The sequence below is a fragment of the Balaenoptera ricei genome, chromosome 3 (genome assembly GCF_028023285.1).
Source record: "Balaenoptera ricei isolate mBalRic1 chromosome 3, mBalRic1.hap2, whole genome shotgun sequence".
NCBI lineage: Eukaryota > Metazoa > Chordata > Mammalia > Artiodactyla > Balaenopteridae > Balaenoptera > Balaenoptera ricei.
Genome location: NC_082641.1, coordinates 79122583 through 79146212, shown reverse-complemented (window position 1 = coordinate 79146212; position 23630 = coordinate 79122583). Strand labels below are relative to the sequence as shown.

The window sequence follows — 23630 nt, the reverse complement described above, 5'->3', positions numbered from 1 at the left end:
AATATACATGCAATGTGTTTATCTGATATATAGCAGATATTCCAAGTATTGTTTTGATAATTAGTATAAAGACTCTTCCAGTTGGTTAATTCTTTGTTATGTTTATGATGGGTGTAAATGATGATACATTTCTAGTTGTACACCTGTTCACACAAAAACATTTGTCTGCAAATGCGTAACAAATACTTATTGAGTGACTAGGAAATATCAAGCACTGGATCAAGTAATGAGGATATGGTCCATACCTTGAGGAAAGAAATGTACAAAAATTATAGTAATTACATAGTAATATTAGAGCGTCAATGAAAGCACAAAAGTAGGAGCTTCTCAATTTACCAGTCACCTTTATAAGTACCCCTTTAGTGCAGTAAACTCTCTCTTAATTTTCAGTAACTGGCAAAAATCTCTCATTTATAGTTTATGGACAATGTGAAACTCAGAAGCGCTCAACTTTCCCTCTTAGCTTTGACAACTAGGAAGCCCAGAGGCAAATTTTCAGCGTATCTCTTTGTAGTATGTCTATAAAACTTAGTGTCGTGTAATTTTTAGGACTAACCTCATACTTGATATTATTTATATTTCTAACTTTACTCTCCCTTTGAACTTAGTGTGCCTCACTCATTTATTTCGTCCTTTTACCATGTATCTGTTTTATATTATTTCAAATCCTATGTGGAGTAAGGGGAAGATATAGTTTAATAAATAGACCCACAAACCTATGTCTGCCTAGGGAAGTCAGAAGAGAATTCATGGGAAGCAATCACACACTGAGATGTACAATTGAGGGTGTCTTTGCCAATCGGTAAAGAGGAGATAACATTCTCAGCATAGGGAACAGTGTGTACAGAGGCACGGAACAAGAGAAAACCACAAGAACTTTCAGAATTTGGGGAGCCTAAGTGTGTCTGTGACAGGAAAACAGTAGGAGATGATTGTAGGCACTCACATCAAACTATAAGGGGTGTTCATGCTTTGCAAAGAAGAACAGATTTTATTCTATATAAAATCAAAATCGCTGAAAGATTCTGAGCAGGAGCATGATATATTCAATGTGTTTAAGAAAGCTTACTCTGACAGTAGCATGGAGTAATTTTAAAGAACTGCTTTCAAAACTTCTGACACCGCCAGCCAGTGAGGTCTTGCCTTCTACCCTGAGCAGTGGTCAACAGTGGATTTTTACCTCTGACTAATAAAAGTGAATTGCCTGATGAGGATGATTTGAAAATGGCTCTAGAAGCCTTAGAACAGAACTTGATGGAACCCTAGACACTTAGACATGGATGGGGAGCAAGGGAGGGGGTAGAAAGGCAGCAAATGAGGAAAGGATTCCCTAATCCACATGAGTCTGCAGGTCCATCATCGAGCATTCAAGGTGAAGCCTGCCTACTCCTAGAGAGCTCCCATCAGACTTCCCATTCAGGGGCGGCCTCCTAGGAAAACAGAGCTGCTCAGCCACAGAGCAAGGTTTTGCCAGCCACCTAAATTAATCTGTTTTTTTTGTTTTTTGTCCATGAATGTCAATGGACTAAAGATCACCAAACATTTGAAGAAAACCAAAAGAAAAAAAAAAAAAAAAAAAAAGGCCAAGGCAAGCAAACAAAAGAACAGAAATAATTCAAGCAGCAGAGTATGTAAAAGAGTATTACAATAATTATCTTCAGAAAATTGTGGAAAGATAAGTATCCCTAAAACAGCTACGAAAAAAGAAGCAAGCAGGGAACAGGAAATTTAAAGTGTGATTGCCAAATTAGAACAATAAAAATAAATAAAAAGTGAGTAAACAAATGAATAGACATAGATCACAGCCAAATTAGTAAAGGATAACAAAGTAAAAAATAAATAGTAAATTTTCTAGAACTTAGAGCAAAAAGACAAAGAGATGGAAAAAGAGGACAGGAGACATAAAATCCTGGATAAATCCTGGAGGTAAACATTAATCTAATAAGAGTTCTAGAAAGAGACAAAGGAAATAAGGGGAAGAAATAAGTAACCGAAGCAATTTTCTTTGAGTTAAAGAAAAGCACAAATTTTCATATTGAAATGGCCCACCGTATTCCAAGCAGGATCATGACAAAAAGTCACACAGCTCTGTGGCTGTATGAGACTTAGGGACAGCATTCTGTTTAAAAGATGGATCAAGGGACTTCTGTGCATTGATCTCACTGTTTTTTTGGTTTTTGTTTTGTTTTGTTTTGTTTTAAGGTAGATTTGATTTATATGTAGGATAGCTATGGGGGAGCTGATATGAAATTGGGCAAAAACTGGCAAACCTGGTCAACAAAATTAAAAACTGTATCTTTGAAAAGATAAACAAGAAAGACATTTGTGAGTAAGAAAAAAAAGTAAAAGACGTACACTACACTCAGCATGAGAAAGGGGATGTAATCATAGGAGTGTGATATAAAAAATACTACATGAACTATTAAAAAAGGATAAAAACTTAGATAATATTGACTTTTTTCTGGGAACTCTGTTATCTTTGCAATTCTTCTATAAGTCTAAAATTATTTCAAAATAAAAAGTAAAAACGAAAAAAAAATGGCTCCAATGGCTCCCTACTATTTTACCTTCTTATTAAAGTCTGAATTCCTTATTCTGTCAATAAAGACTTTACAACTAGCCCCAACTTTCCCAGCTTTATCTCCCGGAATTCCTTTCTGACACTCAGTGCTTCAGGCTGACTGTCCCTCATCCGGGCCTTGACCTCTTCCAGCCACTCCACACTCATACTATGACTTACTCATGAAGTGCTGTTGCACCTTCTCTTCATGTCTAAACCCTGACTAGCTTCCAGGATTTCACTTAGATATCACATTTTCCATGAATTTTCCCTGAATCTCCCCACTAAAAATCTTTACCTCTTCTGATTTTCCCGTGGAGTTATCTCTGCTTCTCTTCTAGTATTTAATGTTTTTTACCTTATGCTACAGCTACTTATATGCATGTTCTGTCCCTATAATAAAATGTAAGTGCCTCAGGGACAGAGTCTGTATCCTTATATCCCTAAGACGCCAAGTACTGGGCTTTGCATATAGTAAGTGCCTAATAAATGTTGTTGAATGAATAGCTAAATGATGAATAACAAATCCAAAGAATCAATGAAGTTTATATATGTCCTGTTTAAAAAAAATATAATCACTATTGACAGATATACAAAACAATATATACTATTACATACAACATAATATAGCAACTAAGGTATTTCACCTCACTCTGCAGGATGGTGGGCTAGGAAGGAAAAATCAGTAACATTAAAATCAGCTGATATTATTATGTTCATATCTGTGATTAAAGTTTTGAAAGTGGATTAATTTGAAACTATTGATTTAAAAATACCTTCTAATTCTCTCTGAATTTCATTTATGCAAAGTAACTTTCCCTCCACCCTATATCCATGATCTCGAATAACCAACATTTGGCCGTACACACCCATGCATTATGTTTGTTCATATGTAATAACTACATTCATTACAATGTACTTAGAATATAATGCTTTTGACAGATCAGTGAATAGATCTAGAGGATATGAGTTGAAGAAATTCTAATGTTCTTGTTTTTGTTTTTGCTTCCTTGAGAATTATGAATTTCCCTATTGTCTCATAAATTTCTACCCCAAATGATAAGACTTCCCGTATGTAGTAAATTTACCATCCTCCTTATGGTCTCTAAAAAATAGAAAACAAAATTTAAAAAGCTGAACTCTTCAGCAGGGAAGCCTCTTGGTGATTTCTCTGATCATTTCAGGGTTTCCTTTTCCTTATGTTTAAATCATCATATTTTAAGGTTCTCAGGAGGATTGTTAACATCCTTGCTTTAAAAGATCCAGAATTTCCTGAATCAAATATGTTTTGAAAATGTGTTTGGGTGATTGGCTGCCAAATATTAACCTATTTGGCTCCCCAAAATGTGATTTGAGAAAGGAAAACCAGGAAGGAAAAAAAAAAGAAAGAAATTTCTCCTAAAGCAATGTACTTACACTTTTCTCAGTCAGTTCAGAAACTGTCTTCAATGGTTTCAACTAAACCGTCTAAATGTTATTTTTACCATATAACATTTCATCATATTTTTGCCAGCAGTTGGCCTTAAGAGCCTACATGCTCATTCCTGCAATGCCTTTCACATAATCAAATGTCACCCTTGTGCATTGCAAATCATTTCATGATGGATTATTAACGCCAAGACCGTGTGCTGGGACATGGAGAAACCATTATGCCAGCAGTAGCCTTCTTCCTGAGCCGTGGACGTCACCTCCAACGGTGCCAAGTAATTGAAAATACTTGAAGTGGAGTATGGGACTGGACTGCCAGATTAATCCTTCTGGTTCATGAAAGCTGTAAGAGATTATGCTCATTCATTCTTTAGAACAGTGGTACTCAGACTGAGCTTTAGTTTTCTGATTAATCAAAGGAAAGCAGTCAAAAGGCTCTGGTGGACACAAACCACTGGTTTTATGCAAAGAAACCTCCCACTGAAGTAAATGGGAGGCTTGTGTCCAAGAAGACTAATTAAAGAATTTTCAGTTAGTTTTGACGCCACAACCCGAAAAAAACAGAGAGCCAGAGGGAAAGAAAGCAGGCATAACCCTGCCTTTTAACCGTGCCTTCACAAACTACTTCAGTATAGAAAAAGAGAAGTGAAAATATGATTCATTTTTGAATTTCTAAACAATACATAAAATGATCTATTGTTATTAAATTATTTGTCTTTTAGAAAGTTATACTGAAACACATTAGTGCTTATTGTGTCTTTTATAAAAGAAACTATCTTCTAAGGCATTAAGTAGAAATTCATGCATCTTGGGTGTATTTTCTCTATGCCATTTTTGTCTAGGCAGTTAATCCTTCCCTAGCCGCATATCATGACCATGAAAACTTGCAGTAATTTCCATTTTTTACAATAAGGGCAACACAAGGGCCATCAGATCAACGTCTGGCTCCCCTCTTGATGAACTCAGAAGGAAAGCCACTCATTGTTTCAGCAGCTGTTTTTGTTTCCAAATCCAAAAGGGGGAACTTAATTGAGTATTTTCCCTTATTTTATATTTTGATTAAAAGATTTGTGATTCAAGCTTTGTTTTCAAGCCAGTGATGTGGTCTTCCATATAGTCTGCTAGAATGATTTGGATTAATGTATTTTACTCTTATTTGGAATAAAAAGTAAAAATTCTTTGAGTGTAGTACTACACCATGTGATTATTTATGTGCAAAAGTTATGATTGAATTAAAAATGTATCCCCTGGCTAAAACGTTGATGTGATAGCTCGATTTATTTGAAGTGTAGAACACTCATTCAATGAGATGTCATACTTTTTTTCACGTATTTTGTTATTGTTAAAATTGCTTTACAGAAAAACAGGTGGTAAACACTGGGGTCAGGTACTTAGGCTGTTTGTATCATGCCAGGTGCTACGTGAAACTGAGACATTTAATATTTCCAGAGGCAAGCTGTTGATTGATTTTTTTTTTTTCATTTCCAACCAGTATTTGGCATTGTGTAACAGTGTTGCACAGTTGGGATGTGTGAGAGGGAACACTCAGAGCAGATGAGTTTCTTCCAAAGCTCTGTCTCTGAAAGGCCTTCCATTTTTATGCCTCTTGGTTTTCAAACCAAAGCCTTTGCCTGTGAAGACACCTGGAAGAACTACTTTTCCAAGGTACATACTACCTAAAAGGATAGGGGTTTTGTTTTAGTCACTTTTAAGGCAGTAAGCACACTTCACCTGTATTATCAGATATAAAACACATGTTTTATACTTTCATGCACTGCATGATTCTTCTTCTCAAAGTCCAGGGAATTAAAAGTATATTTAAATCACAATAGAGTAAGTTTATAAAATTAAGTTTTTCCCGAGAGAGAAGGACTAAGAAAATTTGATTAATTCATAGACTTGGCTAAATGGAATTGTAATGCTCTCTTTTTTACTGATTATTAAATAAGGCCTAGCCTTAACATTCCATGCTCCAAAGAGAGATTTAGTTCCTGCCATGAAACTGAGACTACTGCCTTGCACTAATGCTGTTTTAATGCCAACTATTACTGTTTGAAATCAGCCATGACCTCTTCTCTGTCTCTAGAGTTGTATACCTTGACGCAGATGCACAACATGCTATGCAATGTAACTTAACTTCTAAAGGAGGTATTCCCTGGTAGAGATCTCCACAGGAAAGCATCCTGTTTTGCAACTAATGAGACTCAAAGATAGGAAGCTTAGTTATAACCCCTTCCCATTTGAAAGTCATATGTCAGCTAATGATCAGGCTTTCATGGCTTGCCCGTGAAACTGGAAGTGCATATTGTTTTAATGAGACCTAGTTATTCTCCAGAACCCTTTGCTAACTTTACTTTTTTTAATCAAGCAAAGTGAATAGAGATATTCACATATTGTTGTTTCAAATAGAACAGCAGCATATAGTGAAAGGAATGCTTAGGAAAAGTCTCCGTGATAAATAGACTTGGGACAATCTCCAGGGGAGTCCCCCAGCCTTAGTTGATAAACTTTAGGAAGATGCTCACTGTCTCACAAGCTGCTGAATGAGGAAGAAAGGCTGACTCCGTCTTTCCCCACCCTACCCCCCATCCCTCTCCGTGCAGAGCCAAGTCCTTTTACATCAAAGCAACTATAAAAATAAACCAAAACTTTGAGCCCTGATCAATTCATCTTGTCTTCACCTTAAGTTGAAAAAAGAATAAGAAGAAAAGAAAAAAGGGAAAAGAAAAAAACCTCAAGGAGCAAAACAACATGGTTTTGTAATAGTTACCAGGGACCTTGGTCTAGGTATGTGTGTAGAATAGCATTTGTGGCAGAGGTAAACGAGGAGGAGGCCAGGTGGTTTATATTATAAAAATAACATTCTGACCCACCATGTGCATGAAACGTTTCTTTCAGTTGACAGGAACTGGTGAGTTTTCTCTGAAAATTGGACTCCCAGACCAGTCCCCTCCCCCATACCTAGCAAAGACCCCCATTCCCAGCACACACAGAGCTCCAAATTGTTCCCAATGTATTTGCAGCCAGCCTGACCTACAGAGAAAGAGACACGATATTAACTTGGGTGACTGAGTCTCAACGGTTTCCCTTTTTCACATCACCGTCTGGAAGGGAAAAAAACGCTCATGTATCTACGAATAGATAAATTGGAACACATGCAAATGTTCATGCTTAGACCAGGGCAGTCAAGGTCTTAAAGAATTGAAAGGGGGACAATTAGTATTAGGGCCTGGTTTGTGGCATTCTTTGTGCTGATGGCTTGCTGTCAGGATGAAACTGAGGTGTTGGTGACACTGACCAGAGCAGGCAGGCCGTACACACAAACTCTGCAAGTCAATTGTTGAGACTTGGACTCTGAGTCACAAAAGCAAAACACTCCCAACCACCTGAATGACAGACTTGACAGCCTAAAGGATCTGGGCAAGAATTCTCACCTCGCACAGAGTCGGTTTATTTGGTTTTGCCACCTGCAAAGTCCCAGCTTGGGAGAGCCCCTTGGGTCCGATGGGCTATTGAGCAAATGCCACCTAAATAACACTGACCTGACCTTGACCCCAGGGAGGATAGCATCTTCAGCTTTGAGGTTGCACGTGGATAAAGTCTGTCAAATGTATAATACATGACAGGTCTTATTCCAAAAACCTTGCTCCTTACTGACCACTTTTCAACTCCTCGGCTACCATTGGTAGACACAGAATAAAGTGTACCTAACTCAGTTTTATGCATTTAGGATCTGCAGACCTTTATTTTTCTTGATGTCTTTGAAATGCAAATATAAAAAATTCTAAGAAGTCTGCTGTTTGTTTAAGATGGAGAAAGGTCACTTGTATTGATGTGTTTCCACATGCTTTCATAAAGAAAACCCTGTAGTTGGGATGTATGGACAGAAAAATCTTAGTGTCCAGAAACAGTCACTCAACACATGTTCTAATACAAAGCAAGGGAAAAACTATCAATAAAATGAGGACTACCAGGAAAGTTACTGTTCAGAGTATAAATTGTGTCATCCTGGCTAGAAAACGTTTCTGTGAACAGTAACACACATAATAATTTCAATTTTTATTGTTATCAATAATTAACAATAAAACTAGTATCTTATTAGGCATTTCTATGTTTACAACATTTACGTGGCTACCAAAATTTTATTTCAATTAATTTAAGAATTTCTGTACATCCTAAAAAATGGATTAGCCACTATTTTATTTCAGGACAGCCTACTGACCCACAAATCATTCTTGGTTTAATCTTTCTGTTGCATAGTGTGACACATGGAAAATTATCATGGAAGAAATAAAAACTGCTGAGCAAAAAGGAAAATTGAGACCTCAGTGAAGTTAGGAGTACTTACATACTTCCTAAGGGCCTACTTTTAGAAGAACAGTCATAAAGGATTTTTTTTTTTCAACCTGAATGCTGCTGTCCTTGACTTTTGTGTAGAAGTAATTTCTCTAGTGAGAAATTAGCATGTTTGATGTTAGCAGAGGTAGATATACCATTGTGATATTGTGATTTATAATAACATATATGCAGTCTGATTCCCGGCCAACAGCCCCTGAAACCCCTGGGACTTCCTAAGTGATAGGAGTGATAAAGGTATCTTTTATTATTTATAACAAATAAAGGGCTATACCACACCTGAGCTTATGTTAATGAGGTGGCTTTTGGGGAAGCTCCTAGAGATGGGGCCTGGTTGCTAGGAGAACCAACCATATGATAAGAAGTTTAGAATTTTCAGCCCCAACCTCTGATCTCCTGGTAAGGAAGAGGAGCTAAAGATTGACTTAATCACCAGTGGCCAAAGATTTAATCAATCATGCTTATGTTATGAAGCCTCCGTAAAAGTCCTAAATGATAGGATTCAGAGAGCTTCTAGGTTGGTGGTGCTGGGAGGGTGGTTTGCTTGGAGAGGGCATGGAAGCTCTGAGCCCCTTCCCACACACCTTGCTTTATGCGTCTCTTTCTCTAGCTGTTCCTGAGTTATATCCTTTTATACTAAATCAATAATCTAGTAAGTAAATAGTTTTCATGAGTTCTGTGAGCTGTTCTAGCGAATGATGGAAGCAGAGGAGGGAGTTGTGGGCATCTGTCATTTCCAGTTGGTTGGTCAGAAACACAGCTAACAACCTGGAGTTGTGATTAGTGTCTGAAGTGGAGTCATCTTGTAGGACAGAGCCATTAATCTGTGGAATCTGATGCTATCTTCAGGTGGACAGTTTCAGAATTGAGTTAAATTGTAGGACACCCAGCTGGTATCAGAGAATTAGTTGGTGTAGGGGGGAAATCCCCCAGACATTTTGTGACCAGAGTGTAGAAGGGTAGAGTATTTTAGTAGAGGAGAGAGTTCTCCCTTTCAACCATGAAGCAAACGAAACTTCTGCCATAGGCTCCTTCCAATTCACATGCCAGTCTTTTTAATGTGTGATTTCGTATTGTTTTTCTCAAAGTCCCTCAAATTGTGTAAGCTTCAGGCCCCACAGAACCTAGTTTTGCCTCTGCCAATTAAAAATGAGACACAGAAGGGACAGAAGCTAGAGCAACATTCCTCTAAGCATAGTCCTGGATCCACCTGCCTCAGAATCACCTGGAAAGCTTGTTAAAATGCAGACCCCCATGGCGATCCATCTGAAGAGATTCTGATTCAGTAGGTCAGACTGAGGCCTGGGAATGTGCATATTTAGCAAGTTCCCCAGGTGATCTTACTATGAATACTAAAGTTTTTGAACTATTAGTTTGGACTCCTGGCCTAGGCTTAGCAATGATCTTCATAGTGTACCCTGTGGGCTCCTAGTAGCTTGTCCATGATCTAACATCCAAAAATAAAATACAGAACCAGAATGAGCTGGTCTAAAGAGAATTTCTTATCCAGTGGAGCTGGGGAAGTTTGATTTAAATGACTTTTGCTCTCGAAAAGTTACCAAACACATCTTAAAATTGTTGAGCAATTGTACGTGGTAAAACCCCCAATTCTTTTGGCTCCATACTTAATCAAGGGACAACTTCCAGCCAGCATGAGAAACTTCCAACAGGGAATGACATTTGATCTTCTGGTCTAGTCATAGTTGGTCTTTCTCTCTCTATTTTCCTTTTCCCTACAGTCCAGGCGGAGGAAAGCATCAAAAGGACAATAGGAGGGAAGAGGTATTAATATAATTGTAAGCACTTGCCCCTTATCATTGAGCACAGTTTCTTATGACAATGCACTGCTTCTTCCTTGGCCTTTTCTTCTAAAAGAAGTTGAGTTCATCATGTGGGAATGGGAGGAGATACTCTTGGTGTCTTATGTCAAAATGACCCATGGAATATCAAAGTTGGAGCTTGGGCTAAAGTACTATCTGTACTGATTTGGGGGATGCTGGGAGACTTTAGCCAAATTATATATCTTCTCTATTCCACGGTGGGTGACCATTTGTGTGACAAGCAGATTAGTGTCGTGGTTAAAAATCTGGGCTTTCAAGTCAGACAGACATGGGGTTTAATCTTGTTTTGGTAACTTTCTAAGTTGTATGACCTTGGGATATGTAACCTCTGTTTTTCTCGTGGGCAAAATAAGGATAACAACAAAACCAACTTCATAGGATTGTGGTAATAACTAAATGTGACAATTGACATAAGGTGCTTAGCTCAGCACCCAGCATATAGAGTCAGCAATGAGGATTACTGTTAGTGAGCTCTCCCTCAAGGGTTGGCTGAGGGAGTTCCCAATTGCCTGATGTGAGCAAAGCCTTTGTATTAGCTATCTATGGCTGGGTAACAAATTACTGCAAAACTTATCATTGTCTCACACTGTTTCTGAGGATCAGGAATCTAGAAGCAGCTTAGTTGGGTAGTTCTGGCTCAGGGTGTCCCAGAGGTTTCAGTCAAGCCATCAGCTGGAGCTAGAGTCATCTGAAGGCTTGATCGGATCTGGAGGATCAGCTTCCAATCGCACTCAGAAGGCTGTTGGCAGAAGGCGTTAGTTAGTTCCTTACCACGTGTGCCTTTCAGTAGGACTGCTCAAAACATGCCAGCTGACTCTTCCCAGAGAGAAAGCAACTGTGACCAAGATGGAAGCCACAAGGTCTTTTATAACCTAATTTAAAAAGTGACATACCTTAGCTTCTGCCATATTCTATTGGTTGCACAGACCAAACCTGTACAATATGGGAGGGGACTGCACAAGTGTGTGAATACCAGGAGGCAGAGATCACTGGGGGTTATCTCAGAGGCTGGCTACCACCGCCTTTAAATGGTTTTCCTGAGCAATGCCACAGATGCTCTTTTTTTTTGTTGGCTTTAATTTTAGAGTTGAGAGGCTTTGAAATGATTATAGTGTTTTATAATCTACCAGCAAATGAAAGGCATCCAAGCCTCAAGATAAATGTCTCAGTGGGGTCTGCTAGCCACTTGAAAAGCATGTGGCTCCACATACCAAAGAAATCCACAGCTGACTTTAGTAAAATCTTGACTGTTAAATATTCCAGCTCTGTACTTTCACAAAGTGCAAAGGACAGAAGTTGTCTCTCTATATTAACAAGTAAGAATGGTTAGCGGATAAGGCATGGTTTACAAATCTGTATTTATGATTGGGGTCTGGCTGAAAAACAGCAAGAATAAACCATACAACCTGGGAAGTCTAATGCCAGCAGGAAGTTGCTTTGAAATAACATCATACTTCATTCACTCCCCAACTGATGTCTTTGACCACCAGTTTGGACACATCAATAAAACGTCCTGTCACTTACCATATTTTATTTTCTTGCAGCATTTCCCACTGTTTGATGGTAACTCTAACAGTGCCTGTTCTTACAGCAGAATCCACACTCTGATTTAGATTTGCCAAGTAGATTGCTTTTAGCTAAATTTCTTGTCCAAGCACAGGTCCTTATGGTTCGAGAGTTCCCATTAAAAGATCCGTAAAGAAAAATATACAGCTTTACTGGCTTGGATTTGTAGCTCCAAAATTTAAAAGAAAGCGGCTGGTTAACATTATAGACATTTTGAAGTACTTGTCTTTCAGAAATGCAAAAAACAATAGCAAGAAAAGCCTTTGATGGCTCAGAATTTATTTTATTTTATGTACTTATTAATTGGTACACTTTCTCCCCCATTTTAACCAAAGATCCTGTACATTGAAACAATAAAATAAGTAAAGACATGTGTCTGCTTTAAAATCTCGAAATTGGTTAAGTTTCATAGTCCTCTTCCATGCTGTCTGGGTAGAGGCTCTTTCTGTTCTCTCAGCCCTGCAGCACTTTGATCTCAGAAGCAGTGCCATTTGGTTGTAAATGTATGTGGTGCCTTTGATCTAGTACTTAGCTGGTCTTATTTAAAATAGATAGCTTCTTTTATCTAAGTAGTGTTTACTAGGTCTCTCTCTATGAAAGATGGTTTAAATTGCTATTATTTAGATAGAAAGTTATATAAAGTTTCTTAAGAGTGCCCAGATCTGAATCTAATTCTCTAAATTCTAAACCCCAATGGCATTATTATAGATTACATACAGCAAATTCCTGTTAAAATGAGCTGCTTTTACAGATGTCAGGTAATATTTGCAAAAACGTTGTTTGCTTTTTAACAGGGAACTGATTTTCCAAAGAATAATAAACATATCCTACACTCAGGCAAAAATAGTACTCTCAGAGTGTCTGAACTTAATGGCCAATTTTCCCTCTGAAATTCACATATTAGTATATTTTTATGTTACTGGGTTATGAATACTATAAAGTGTATATTGAAATGGGACTTTTTAAAGTAATAAGTATATATCTTGAATTCTCTTCTTTAAGAGGATTTCTTGAATATTTTGTCAGGCGCATTAGTGACCTGTGTTTGAATTTCCTAGGCTGCATTCAATTTTTCATTCAACGTACTATGTTGCAGGTGCAAAGATGCAGAGATGATTAAGTCACAGACTCTGCCCTTAAGTTGCTCACAGTCTGGGGTCGGTGGGCAGAGCACTAGTAGACAATTACACGGTAGTGTGGTGTGTGCCTCTTATGGATGCTGGTCCTCCCAGCCTGCAGTTGGGACTGGTCAGGGAAGGCTTCCTGGAAGAGGTGGCACTCAAGCTTCAGTTAGACTGCTGACTCAGAACTCAATGTCCTGTAAATTTCCAGCCAAGTCCATAATGCAAAGACAATCTATCTGCCTAACTCCTCCGATCCCCCCAACCCTGGTTTAATGCAGGTGGCCTAAACCCTGAGAAAGGTCTAAACCTTGAAGGGTGCTGCTGCCTGAAGCTACCCCAAAGCCTTCTAGCTTGTCATTCAACACTAAGGAGAAAAAGCCCAAACCACCTTTCACATACATATTTAGAAATTTAGCTCCATTCTTCATTTAAAGGAAATATTGGAAATCTCTTTGTGTTGTTTAAGTTAAAATAGCTGCCTTTAATTGTTCTGTTAGGCTCCTGACACATGTTTTTTCCATCCTCCTTGGTGTCATGTTCCTACCATTTCAGAAGTCTTGTCATTACTTTGCCCACGTACTAACCATACATGAGCATTCCAAGAACTGACCCTGGGAGTAAGCACTCTGGAGGATGCTCAAGAGGTATATAAGGGGCACTTCCCAGGCCTGGAGGTTGGGGGAAGGGCAAGAAGAGGTAATCCATAGTCAAGTACAGGATCATTGCACTAATAGTCACAACTGTTCTAGGGAGGTCACAGGGGGCATATCAGAGGGGGCCAGGGCCTGACCTCAGGGGACTCATACTGGGTCTGTGGAGATGGAGAGGAGAGGCGGCCTCTGGAGGACATGAGCGCTTGAGTTTGGAGTGTTCTTGGATCAGTGCAGGGATGGTCAGCATGGGGCAGATGAGGTAGAGGCAGGAATGTGCTAAAAGCAAACTGGAAGGGTTTGGCTTTTTCCCAGTGGTGCTTTGAAGCCCTTGAGGCACTGCAAAATGAAGTGGGGTCTTTGGTACTTTCCCTCTTCTTTGACGTCAGTAACCAAGCACTACTGATTCTGAGAATCTTGCATTCTAGGTAGTGGGCACCTTGGAGACCAGAGAGCCTAGCCGTCCCATTTGCCCAGTGAGGAAATAAGCTCCAAAGAACAGGCAGCCCAGGTCTCACAGTCACTGAGTGGCAGAGGCAAGGGTGTCTGGCCACCCTGTTGACCAGGACCCAGGCCTAGGCTTCTCTTCCTGGGGCTTGTTTCCCACTAGGAGTCCTGGAGTAAGATCTAGGACCCTAGACAGTTCCCAGGAGCCTGTAGGAGAGAGCCATCACACGCTGGGGTCCTCCAACATGTGCGATCTCCAGGGGCAGTGCAGTTCTCATAGAGCTTCATCCTCTATCTGGACCCAGGGTCCACACCAAACCAGAACTTGAATAAGAGGAGTTGGTAAGAAAAGAGACAGACAGGACAGAAAAGAATCAGGTTAAATTGAGCAGACCCATGTGAGCCACAGGAAGGCCAGGCTAAGAGGATGGAGAGCAGTATTAAATTGGGGAAAAACGAATTTTTTTGTGTGAGTTACTAATCATAGGCTGCCTATGGCCCCTAACTTCAGGAAAGCCAAAATTCCTGTCCCACCCAAACTGCGTGGATTGAGAGCAAGGTAGAAAAGGTGGTCCTCAAGAAAATCAGGGGACTATTATTAGAAGGGGGGTGAGGAATAAATGCTGGAAAAGCAAAAACAGTAGATTTTGACAGCAGCCCCTTTGTCCTTACCTGAAGGTTAAAAAGTATAAGCCTGAGATGCTCTCATAGAGTGTGGCCGTGTGCTGGATACTCTCACTACTTTCTCTATATTAACTGATTGAGCCTATCTTCAACCCTGTGACACAGGGACTACTATTATTTCCATTTACAGAGGAGGAAATTGAGGCACAGAAAGACTAATTTGTCCACAGTCTTTCAGCTAGTTAGCCCCAGAGTTGGGATCTGAACCCAAGGAGTCTGACTCCAGAACCTGTGTTTTTAATTATTGTGTTAAAAGTGTCTCCCATTTTCCTTCCTTCCTTACTTTCTTTCTCTCTGAAATAAGGATTTGAGGAAGGCCCTGATAATGAATGTAATCACCTAGCACAGAATAGTAGCCATTATTTTTTTGTTATTATTTATTAACAGAGTATGAAAGCATCTGGTGCATAGTAGACATTCAACGACTGTGAAATAAGACAAAAACATTTGAAGACTAACCAAGACATTTGCCTGGGCTCTAGGGCTGAAAGAAAATCTGGATGATCTTCAGGGGATTAGCCATGGGTATGGAGGAATAGCTGCAGACAGTAAATGTATAAATAGAAATGTCCATAGACCCATTGAGATGGGGCGAAATGGTGAGATGCTGAATTCTTTAATGACTCCTTTTCTCCTTCCCTTCTTAAGTGCTGCTTAAGTAGAGCTGAGGCCAGACGCGATGCAGCTAAAGTGGCCCTAATCAACTCTCTCTTCAATGAGCTGCCCTCTCGCAGGATCACCAAGGAATTCATTATGGAGAGTGTGCAGGAAGCAGTTGCCTCCACTAGTGTGAGTACCCACCAGGGAAGGGAAAAGCTGGCTATACTGAGAGTACGGAGCCATTTGAATCTTGGGAGATGCTAATGTGAACAAGTTCTTTAAGAAATGTGCAGGTTTTGGGCTTCACTGGTGGCACAAGTGGTTAAGAATCCACCTGCCAATGCAGAGGACACAGGCTCGATCCCTGGCCCGGGAAGATCCCACATGCCGTAGAGCAACTAAGCCCGTGCACCACAACTACTGAGCCTGCGCACCACAACTACTGAGCCCACGTGCCACAACTACTGAAGCCCCTGTGCCTAGAGCCCATGCCCTGCAACAAGAGAAGCCACCGCAATGAGAAGCCCGCGCACCACAACGAAGAGGAGCCCCCGCTCGCCACAACGGGAGAAAGCCCGCGTGCAGCAACAAAGACCCAACACAGCCAAAAATAAATAAATTAATTTAAAAAAAAAAGAATTGTGCAGGTTTTATTTTTAACCCATTAAATCATTAATTTTCAGCAGAAAGAACACTTGGGCTGGAAATCTTGATATTGGAGCTGGCTCCCTATTCCATGTCTCAGTAATATTCTTTAGCCTCCCTGGATTAATCACAATTAATCAAGCTTTAAATCAAGGTGGATCAAATTATCCACCTTGATTTGTTTATTTGAATGTTTGCTGTTTGAGGAGCACAGATTCTTTTAGGGCCTGAGAATGCATGCCATTGGATACTGCTTTAACCTAGAGATAAAGAAGCTCAATTTTTCCCAAACTTGACGAATCATAAAAATTATCTGGGGCCTTCCCTGGTGGCGCAGTGGTTGAGAATCTGCCTGCCAATGCAGGGCACACGGGTTCGAGCCCTGGTCTGGGAAGATCCCACATGCCGGGGAGCAACTAGGCCCGTGAGCCACAACTACTGAGCCTGCGCGTCTGGAGCCTGTGTTCCGCAACAAGAGAGGCCACGACAGTGAGAGGCCCGCGTACCGCGATGAAGAGTGGTCCCTGCTTGCCGCAACTAGAGAAAGCCCTCGCACAGAAACGAAGACCCAACACAGCCAAAAATAAATAAATTAAATAAATAAATTAATTAATTAATTTAAAAAAATTATCTGAAGTGCTTATTAAAAGTGCCAATTCCCCAGCCAGCATGAGGTCCTGCAATCTATGTTTTTAAGGAAACACTGACTGCTTCGATATGGGAAAAGCTGTATGCCCAATATTTGTTAGCTGTTAGAATTATCATGCTTAATATCAACTACTTTTTTCAGAGAGCTTTGGAAATCTCTGTAATGGATGTAATTAAATACAAAGTGCTTTGAGAGCCAAAAACTCTGTCTTAGAAATTTAGATAGGACATTTTCTCGGCAGTCTAGGAGTACAGTAGATGATTTGCGCCATAAATTTTTGGTGCTCCTGATCCTTGTACCTCCAAATTATAAACCATTTTAACCATGGAGGAAACCTTGGGTTTCAACTGGGGCAGGTGTCGCCCTGTGTGTCCTTCAAGTGCAGAAACTTGGCATCACCAAAGGGATTAGCCACCTCCTAGCTTCGCCTTTAGCATGGATCAACCCCATCTGAGATTTTCATTCTCTGATTCCCTTAATCTGACTATAAAGGTTCTGTCATTCTGGAGAAGCTACCGATAATGAAGGTGACATTATCACACTAGCTGTGACCTTTTTGCTGCTTTTCCCCCTCATAAATGCTCTTATCATGCAGAAGAGAGATAAGGGGAGAGGCAGGGACAGAGAGTGGTTGTCCTGGCAGAGAGACCTCAGGGAGCTCTGGTCTATATCTGCTCTGAGGATGAAAGGAAGCCTTTATTTTCCTGCCCTGTAAATTTCAAGTGCCTTTGAGGAAGAGAAGTTAGGAAAATGATGCCTGATTTATATGTGTGGAATTTACTCAGGAGCAGGGAGGTGCCCTCAGTGTAAATGTAATTTATCATTTTTTCATGGAAATTTCTAAGGAAGGAGAATATATATGGTTTGCAGGCTTCTGGATGGATTTCCTCTGGGATATTTAAAAAGCCAACATAAATATTTCAGCAGTAGTGTGTTAATGTTATTGCATTCAAAAGCTATAAATTTGCTGCTATCTGATGCTGACAGTTGTTTGTTCAGTCTCACAAAGCCGTTGCCCACCTTCCCAGGAATCCAGGGCCATGGGATATTGAAGCACAGGCCCCAATGCCATTCCTGAGTTCATGTCAGCTTTTTTAATGCCACTCCCCCTAACCAAATTGAAGGGGAATTTCATTTCTTCCCATCACCCACCCACCTTGTTTCCTAAAGATTAAGTGGTCCAAAAGTGAAAAACTATAAACCAAAATCCATGTCTCCAGGCCGAACACCAGCATATTATGAAAAGCTCCCATTAAGAATCACGGTGGGGGTTTCCCTGGTGGCACAGTGGTTGAGAATCTGCCTGCTAATGCAGGGGACACGGGTTCGAGCCCTGGTCTGGGAAGATCCCACATGCCACGGAGCAACTGGGCCCGTGAGCCACAACTGCTGAGCCTGCGCGTCTGGAGCCTGTGCCCCGCAACGGGAGGGGCCGCGATAGCGAGAGGCCCGCGCACCGTGATGAAGAGTGGCCCCCGCTTGCCGCAACTAGAGAAAGCCCTCGCACGAAACAAAGACCCAACACAGCTAAATAAATAAATAAATAAATAAAGTAGCTATTAATTAAAAAAAAAAAAAAAAAAAGAATCATGGTGGTAAAATATGAATGGTCCATACAACTGGAGATTTTTTCCCTGTTAGTTACATAATTTGCTTGGTGATCATTGGAATCTTATGGAGCAAGTCAGCATTTCAAGATTTCGATAATGGATGAAAGCAGCCTTGGAGAGCAACTGCTCAAACATTAATGCCACCACAAACAAAAACTCTGTGGAGAGATACAGGAATTTCTGCTTTGGGATAATTATTCTTTTTGAGTATATAATCAGTTAACATTCTAATCAAAAGCTAGATTCAAATTGATTACAAAATCCTCTTAACTATGAGTGATGGTGAGAGTAAGGATTTTATCCCAAATCAACTGGAGACGGTTGTAGTGTTGTAGAATGCACCCCTGAAGGGTTAGGACAATAGAAGGCTCACTGTGAGGCCACAGGATTAATTCATGACCACCCAAAGAAGAGGAGGAAAAACTCATGATATTTTCATTTTCTGCTTACTTCCCAAGGGCACTTTGGATGACGCGGACGACCCCAGCACCAGCATTGGAGCCTACCACTACATGTTGGAGTCAAACATGGGGAAGACCATGCTGGAATTTCAGGTACCTGCTTCCTTCCACATGTTTGTTTTGCTACACAATCCCCAGAAGCCTGGGGGAATGCCACTCATCACTAACAGCCCCCGTCCCAATAATCTGCTCTTTTTTTGTTTTGGTCATTTTAATTTAACCCTCCTAGAATCCAGCACTGTGCTCCCTTTTAGCCACACCTCAGGAGGCTAAAACAAAAAAGCAAACAGGAACAATCTTTGCTTTCTTAAAGGAAAGTGAAAGACTTGAGCTAAGAAACAGGTGGGGAACATTACAGTCTTATGACCCTATTAACATTTTACCAGCTTTTCAGTATAAAGCTCCCCCTTAAACCAAATCAAACAGTTTGAAGTGTTGGTTGTGACCATTTGGTTCTTAATTTTCAGAAGTCATGGATGAAGGTGCTTGCAATGTATATTAAACAATTTTCCCCTCAGTTATGGTATTTCTGTTAAACAAGATCTGCCGTCTCCTATTGTTAACTAAATCAAAACATTTAGCAATCTGTAACCCTTTTCATTCCACTGTTGACAAGCAATAAATAGAGCTGAGGAACTATATTACCTGTTATTTGCAAATTAAATAATTATATTAATAGCAATAAGAATAATAATAGCTAACGCTCATTGGATGCTTACTTTGGCACTGTGCTAAGCATTTAACAAATCTTACCATAATTTAACCCTCACAATAAACATGTGAGTATTTCTTATCCCCATGTCTTCATTGAAGGAAGTGTGTCATACAGCTTAGCAAATGGCACAGCCAGGGTTCAGACCCAGGCAGTCTGATTTCTGAGTTCACACTCCTATTATCCTATATTGGGCTGGGCAGACAAAACTTCAGAAGTTATTGAGAATGAAAGTGTACTCTCTAAAAAATTAAACTTGAATACAGTTGACCATCCATATACATCAATGCCAGTAGGAATCAATATGCAATGTTATAATGAGGAGACTTTACCTGCCAAGATTTCTTTTTTTTTAGGTTAGATTCCAAGAAGCAATCAGAATATAAAGTTTTATGGACACAAATGTTCATCATGGTATAATTTACAGTGGTGTTACAGCTGAGCCCTGAAGCCACCACCTTCCAAATACCACCTTTGGTACCTTTCAAACTCTTTTCCTGACTACAATGGCATAGCCACTTCTCAGGTGGATATGTCCCACCTGCCCATTTTTAAGAACCAGTAATTTTCCTCATCACTCTCTCATTTGATTGACACAAAATACTCTTTCTTCACCCTGCCCTAGGAAGATCTCAGTCATCCAGGTTTCTCCTTAAGCAGTTGTGGTCTCCCTGACCTTTGACGTTGCTTGTCTTGGTTTGGAAGAGACCTTGAAGCTCACCTTCTGGTGTAGACAGGGACATGCAGCAGCTCAGTGGTTCTGAGCCCAGGCTTGGGAATGGGCTCAGCTGCTCATCTCTAAATCTGTTTCCTCGTTTGTACGTAAATCAGGAAGAATAATAGAAGCAATAATAGTAGTGGTGCTACCTCACTGTGCCATTGTGAAGACTAAATGGGACCACATAGAAAGTCCAGAACAGTTCCTGGCATATGGTTAATGCTCAGTGAAAGCTGACAACTGTTATTATATATATTTCTGAAGAAGGACTGCTTCATTTGAAATGCCAGAGGCTACCAGATGGATTCCCTTGACAACTTTAACCTAAAGGCTTTACATGAGGACAAGGTAGCTCCCCTGCATTAAATGTTTCAGGGCCCTTGCTATGGAATAAAAGAGTGGAACTGTCAAGGGTTTTTTGCTTTTTTTAAAAATCTTCCATAACAATCTAAAGTCAAACAGAGAAAAAAAAATAAAAGGGAAGAGCATGACACAAGAGAAGGGACACAAACTTTAAAAAACCATACAGACCTACATGTAAAGCCTGTGCTACCACTTGCCACCTGTGAGCTCAACCATTCTGAGACTCAGTTTTCCCATCTACAAAATAAGCATCATGATGCCCATTGTGTAGGTTTTTTGTGGGGCGTGTATAATATGACATTTATAAAACATTTAGCATGGTGATTCCCCAAGGAAGAATCTCATTTATGTTAATTCCTCCCCCCTCAACCCTGACAGAAGAATATTGTACTTCTTTTATTATACAATGAATGTTGCCTGGCCCAGTACATAATAGCTTGTATAGGATTTAGTAGCTATTTTCAGAAAAATCAAGAATGATTTTTTAACACGGTGGGTTAGTCTGCCAAATATAGGGAAGGCAAGATTTTTTTTAAAAAAATTCTTAAAATTCTGTCCAAGTACTATGAAAGGCTGTACTCAACCATCTTTTAGTAATACTTTAATTGCCTTGCTACGGGCTGCATGTTTTCTGTGTGGTCTGTGCAGTAAGGTATTAAAATACATGAAATAATAATTTGAATCATACTGTGGAAATGCTTCATAAATTCTCATAGTGGAGGCTGGGTGCTGGATGAGGGACAAAGGAAGAGGAAGATGTGAAGGCAGGAAAAATCCAAACTCCCTCCTCCCAGTAGGGATGCTGGCAACCCAGGAGGAGGGCCATGAAGCACATCCCTCTTCCTTCCGCCAGCTCCAGGTTGCCTGCTGGGTTCCTACACATTCCTTGGTGGCCTGGGTTAAATGCATCAGCTTGTTTCTGCACATAATGGGAATTGACCACAGACCTGGGCTGTTTGCAGTCAACACAGCAATTCAGTACCCCTGGTGGGTAATAGATGTGTGTTTGTATCTAGCTGTGGATGACTATACCGTATAAAAGCAAGACTGGTGTCTCCTGACTGCCTGCAGGCTTTCAGGGGGGCCATCAAGGAGGCAGCGCTCAAAGGAAACATGATACGCTTCTGCTTACCTTCACTTCGTGGGAGGGAGGCCGGGATGCCTGTTTAAGGTAGCCTTGCCCCTCACCATAGAGAAAACTGCCTGATGTTTGGGGGGTGGGATGGCCACTGGGTCTTGTCAAGGTCAGATTCAAGGCAGACTTGACTGAAGCTGCTTAATATATTTATTCTGAAGCCTAATGCAATCCAAAGACAAGTTGTTTATTTACATCTTTGCTAAATTCTCCAGGTCGCCTTTTAAAACCTCATCCCATAAACAAATTTCCTCTTAAATCTATTCTCTTGGGTGGGGAGATTGTGCCCACCTGTTTTTCAAGTTCTCCATTTACACTGTTTGTTTTTCTTATTTCTGATGAATCACAGAACCAAGCCAGTCTCCCAGACAGAGTTCCAGAGAGAAGCAGGGTACATTTTCTCCCCGGGGAGTAGCTGGGAGGCCAAACATTGTTTCTCCTAGGAGGCAACACCAGGAAGCACTGTGAGGACAGAGCCCAGTTGTTGTTGGTTTAAATTTAATGAATGACAAAATGAACCAGAAAAGCTGTAGAATGAAAGCTACAGCTGCAATTTCCTTGAAGGGAAAGAAAACGCAGGGCTTGATTCACCATTCGATTTTAAATTTACTTTGCTGAAGGGGACTGGCTGCATAATTTATGGGGCCAGTGCAGAATGAATGTTCAGGGCCTTTTATTCAAAAATTACTAAGAATTTCAAGACAGCGGAGCACTAAACCAAGCTCAGAGCCTCTGTGACTGCACAGATCACAAGCTCATGAAGCCAGCCTTGTCCCTGAGACAAATCCCCAGAAGGGCCCAGACTAGGGTAAGAAGAGTTAGGCATTGAACTCGGGTACAAAATTTAAAGGAGCGTCAAAAAATTCAGCAATCAAGGCAAATAATATTATAATGCAATATTTTAAAAACTCAAAACAAATGTGCAAAAATTCATAACAAACAAAACATCCAAGTTTTAAATAAAGGCAGAATTTTAAATAAAAGACCCTGAACTTGTATGACGTACCTTAAATCTTGCTTCACTCACCTCACCCTAGTCCCAGCCCCACCTCTAGGCCAGCTTCTTGTTTATCTGTCAGCCCACCCAGTTGACCCAGGCTTCTAGATCAGCCCACGTAACAAACACAGTACAAAGACTTCAGTGAGGAAGGAGCAGGACAGGTAGATCACCAAACAGACTTCCTTCAAAGTGATAGGGCTTCGACAGGTAGAAAATGAGGCTGTGAAGACCAGACAGTGAGGAGTCATGGTGAAACGATGCAACGAATCCTCACAGAAGTCCCTGGCTACCCTCTCCTTGCCAGTCTGCCCATAATGCAAGGATTTCCAATGGAATCAATGTGAGGCACACAAGGATTTCCTGGGGTTGAGCCCAGGACTCATACAGCTTCAGGAAGATCTGAAGATAGTGAACTTGGTCATATGAGGGGAAATAAAGAGGTGGGACAGGAAGAATGTGGAAATATTTCAATATACTTTACATGACGATGATGAGAGTCGTATCTCCAGAGAGGAGAGCAAGAACTAGATCAGGACATAATGTAAGAAGGCAGACAGAAGGTTATCTTTCCTGGGGGATTTTAGGAACAAGAGCAACAATGAAGAAGAGGCAGTTGTATTACTGCAGAGGGAAAAACTGCTTGGTGATAGAATAGAAATTTGGGGGGTGAGGAGGAGGAGGATCGTCTTCTTGCAGGCAGAAACAGTTCAGGTCTCTGTGGGGAAGTGTTTGAGAGATGTAGGTTGCCAAGGCACATGGGAAAGATTTCTGGTTCTGTTCACAGAATTGTGGGTTCTGAAGTCTTAGGAGGATTGCTGAGTGGCATGAAAGAAATTTATCTGGATGGGGGGCTTAGTGCACAGATAAGAATAAGAGCTGAGAGGACATTGGAAGAAAAATATATTACTAAGGCAACAATTGTCAGAGGATGGAATTAAGAGCTCTGTTGGCAATAGGTTGTTTCTCAAACTGGGCCACAAGGATGCAAGGACAATGCCAAGAGGGCTATTGGAAGCCACAGGATAAACTCAGTATATCTTTCTGGGTTGTCAGCTTTACATGAAGATTGCAGGGTGGGGAA

General features: G+C 40.5%; 1 protein-coding gene across 2 annotated transcripts in view; it reads left to right on the top strand.

Annotated features, from left to right (window-relative positions):
- Positions 1–23630, top strand: part of LIX1 (limb and CNS expressed 1) — a 51143-nt gene that overhangs the window by 20190 nt on the left and 7323 nt on the right. For both annotated transcript variants that reach the window (XM_059919395.1, XM_059919396.1), the window contains exons 3-4: positions 15305–15445; positions 18619–18714. In XM_059919395.1, the coding sequence (XP_059775378.1) occupies positions 15305–15445; positions 18619–18714 (237 nt within the window). The remainder of the gene's footprint in view (positions 1–15304; positions 15446–18618; positions 18715–23630) is intronic.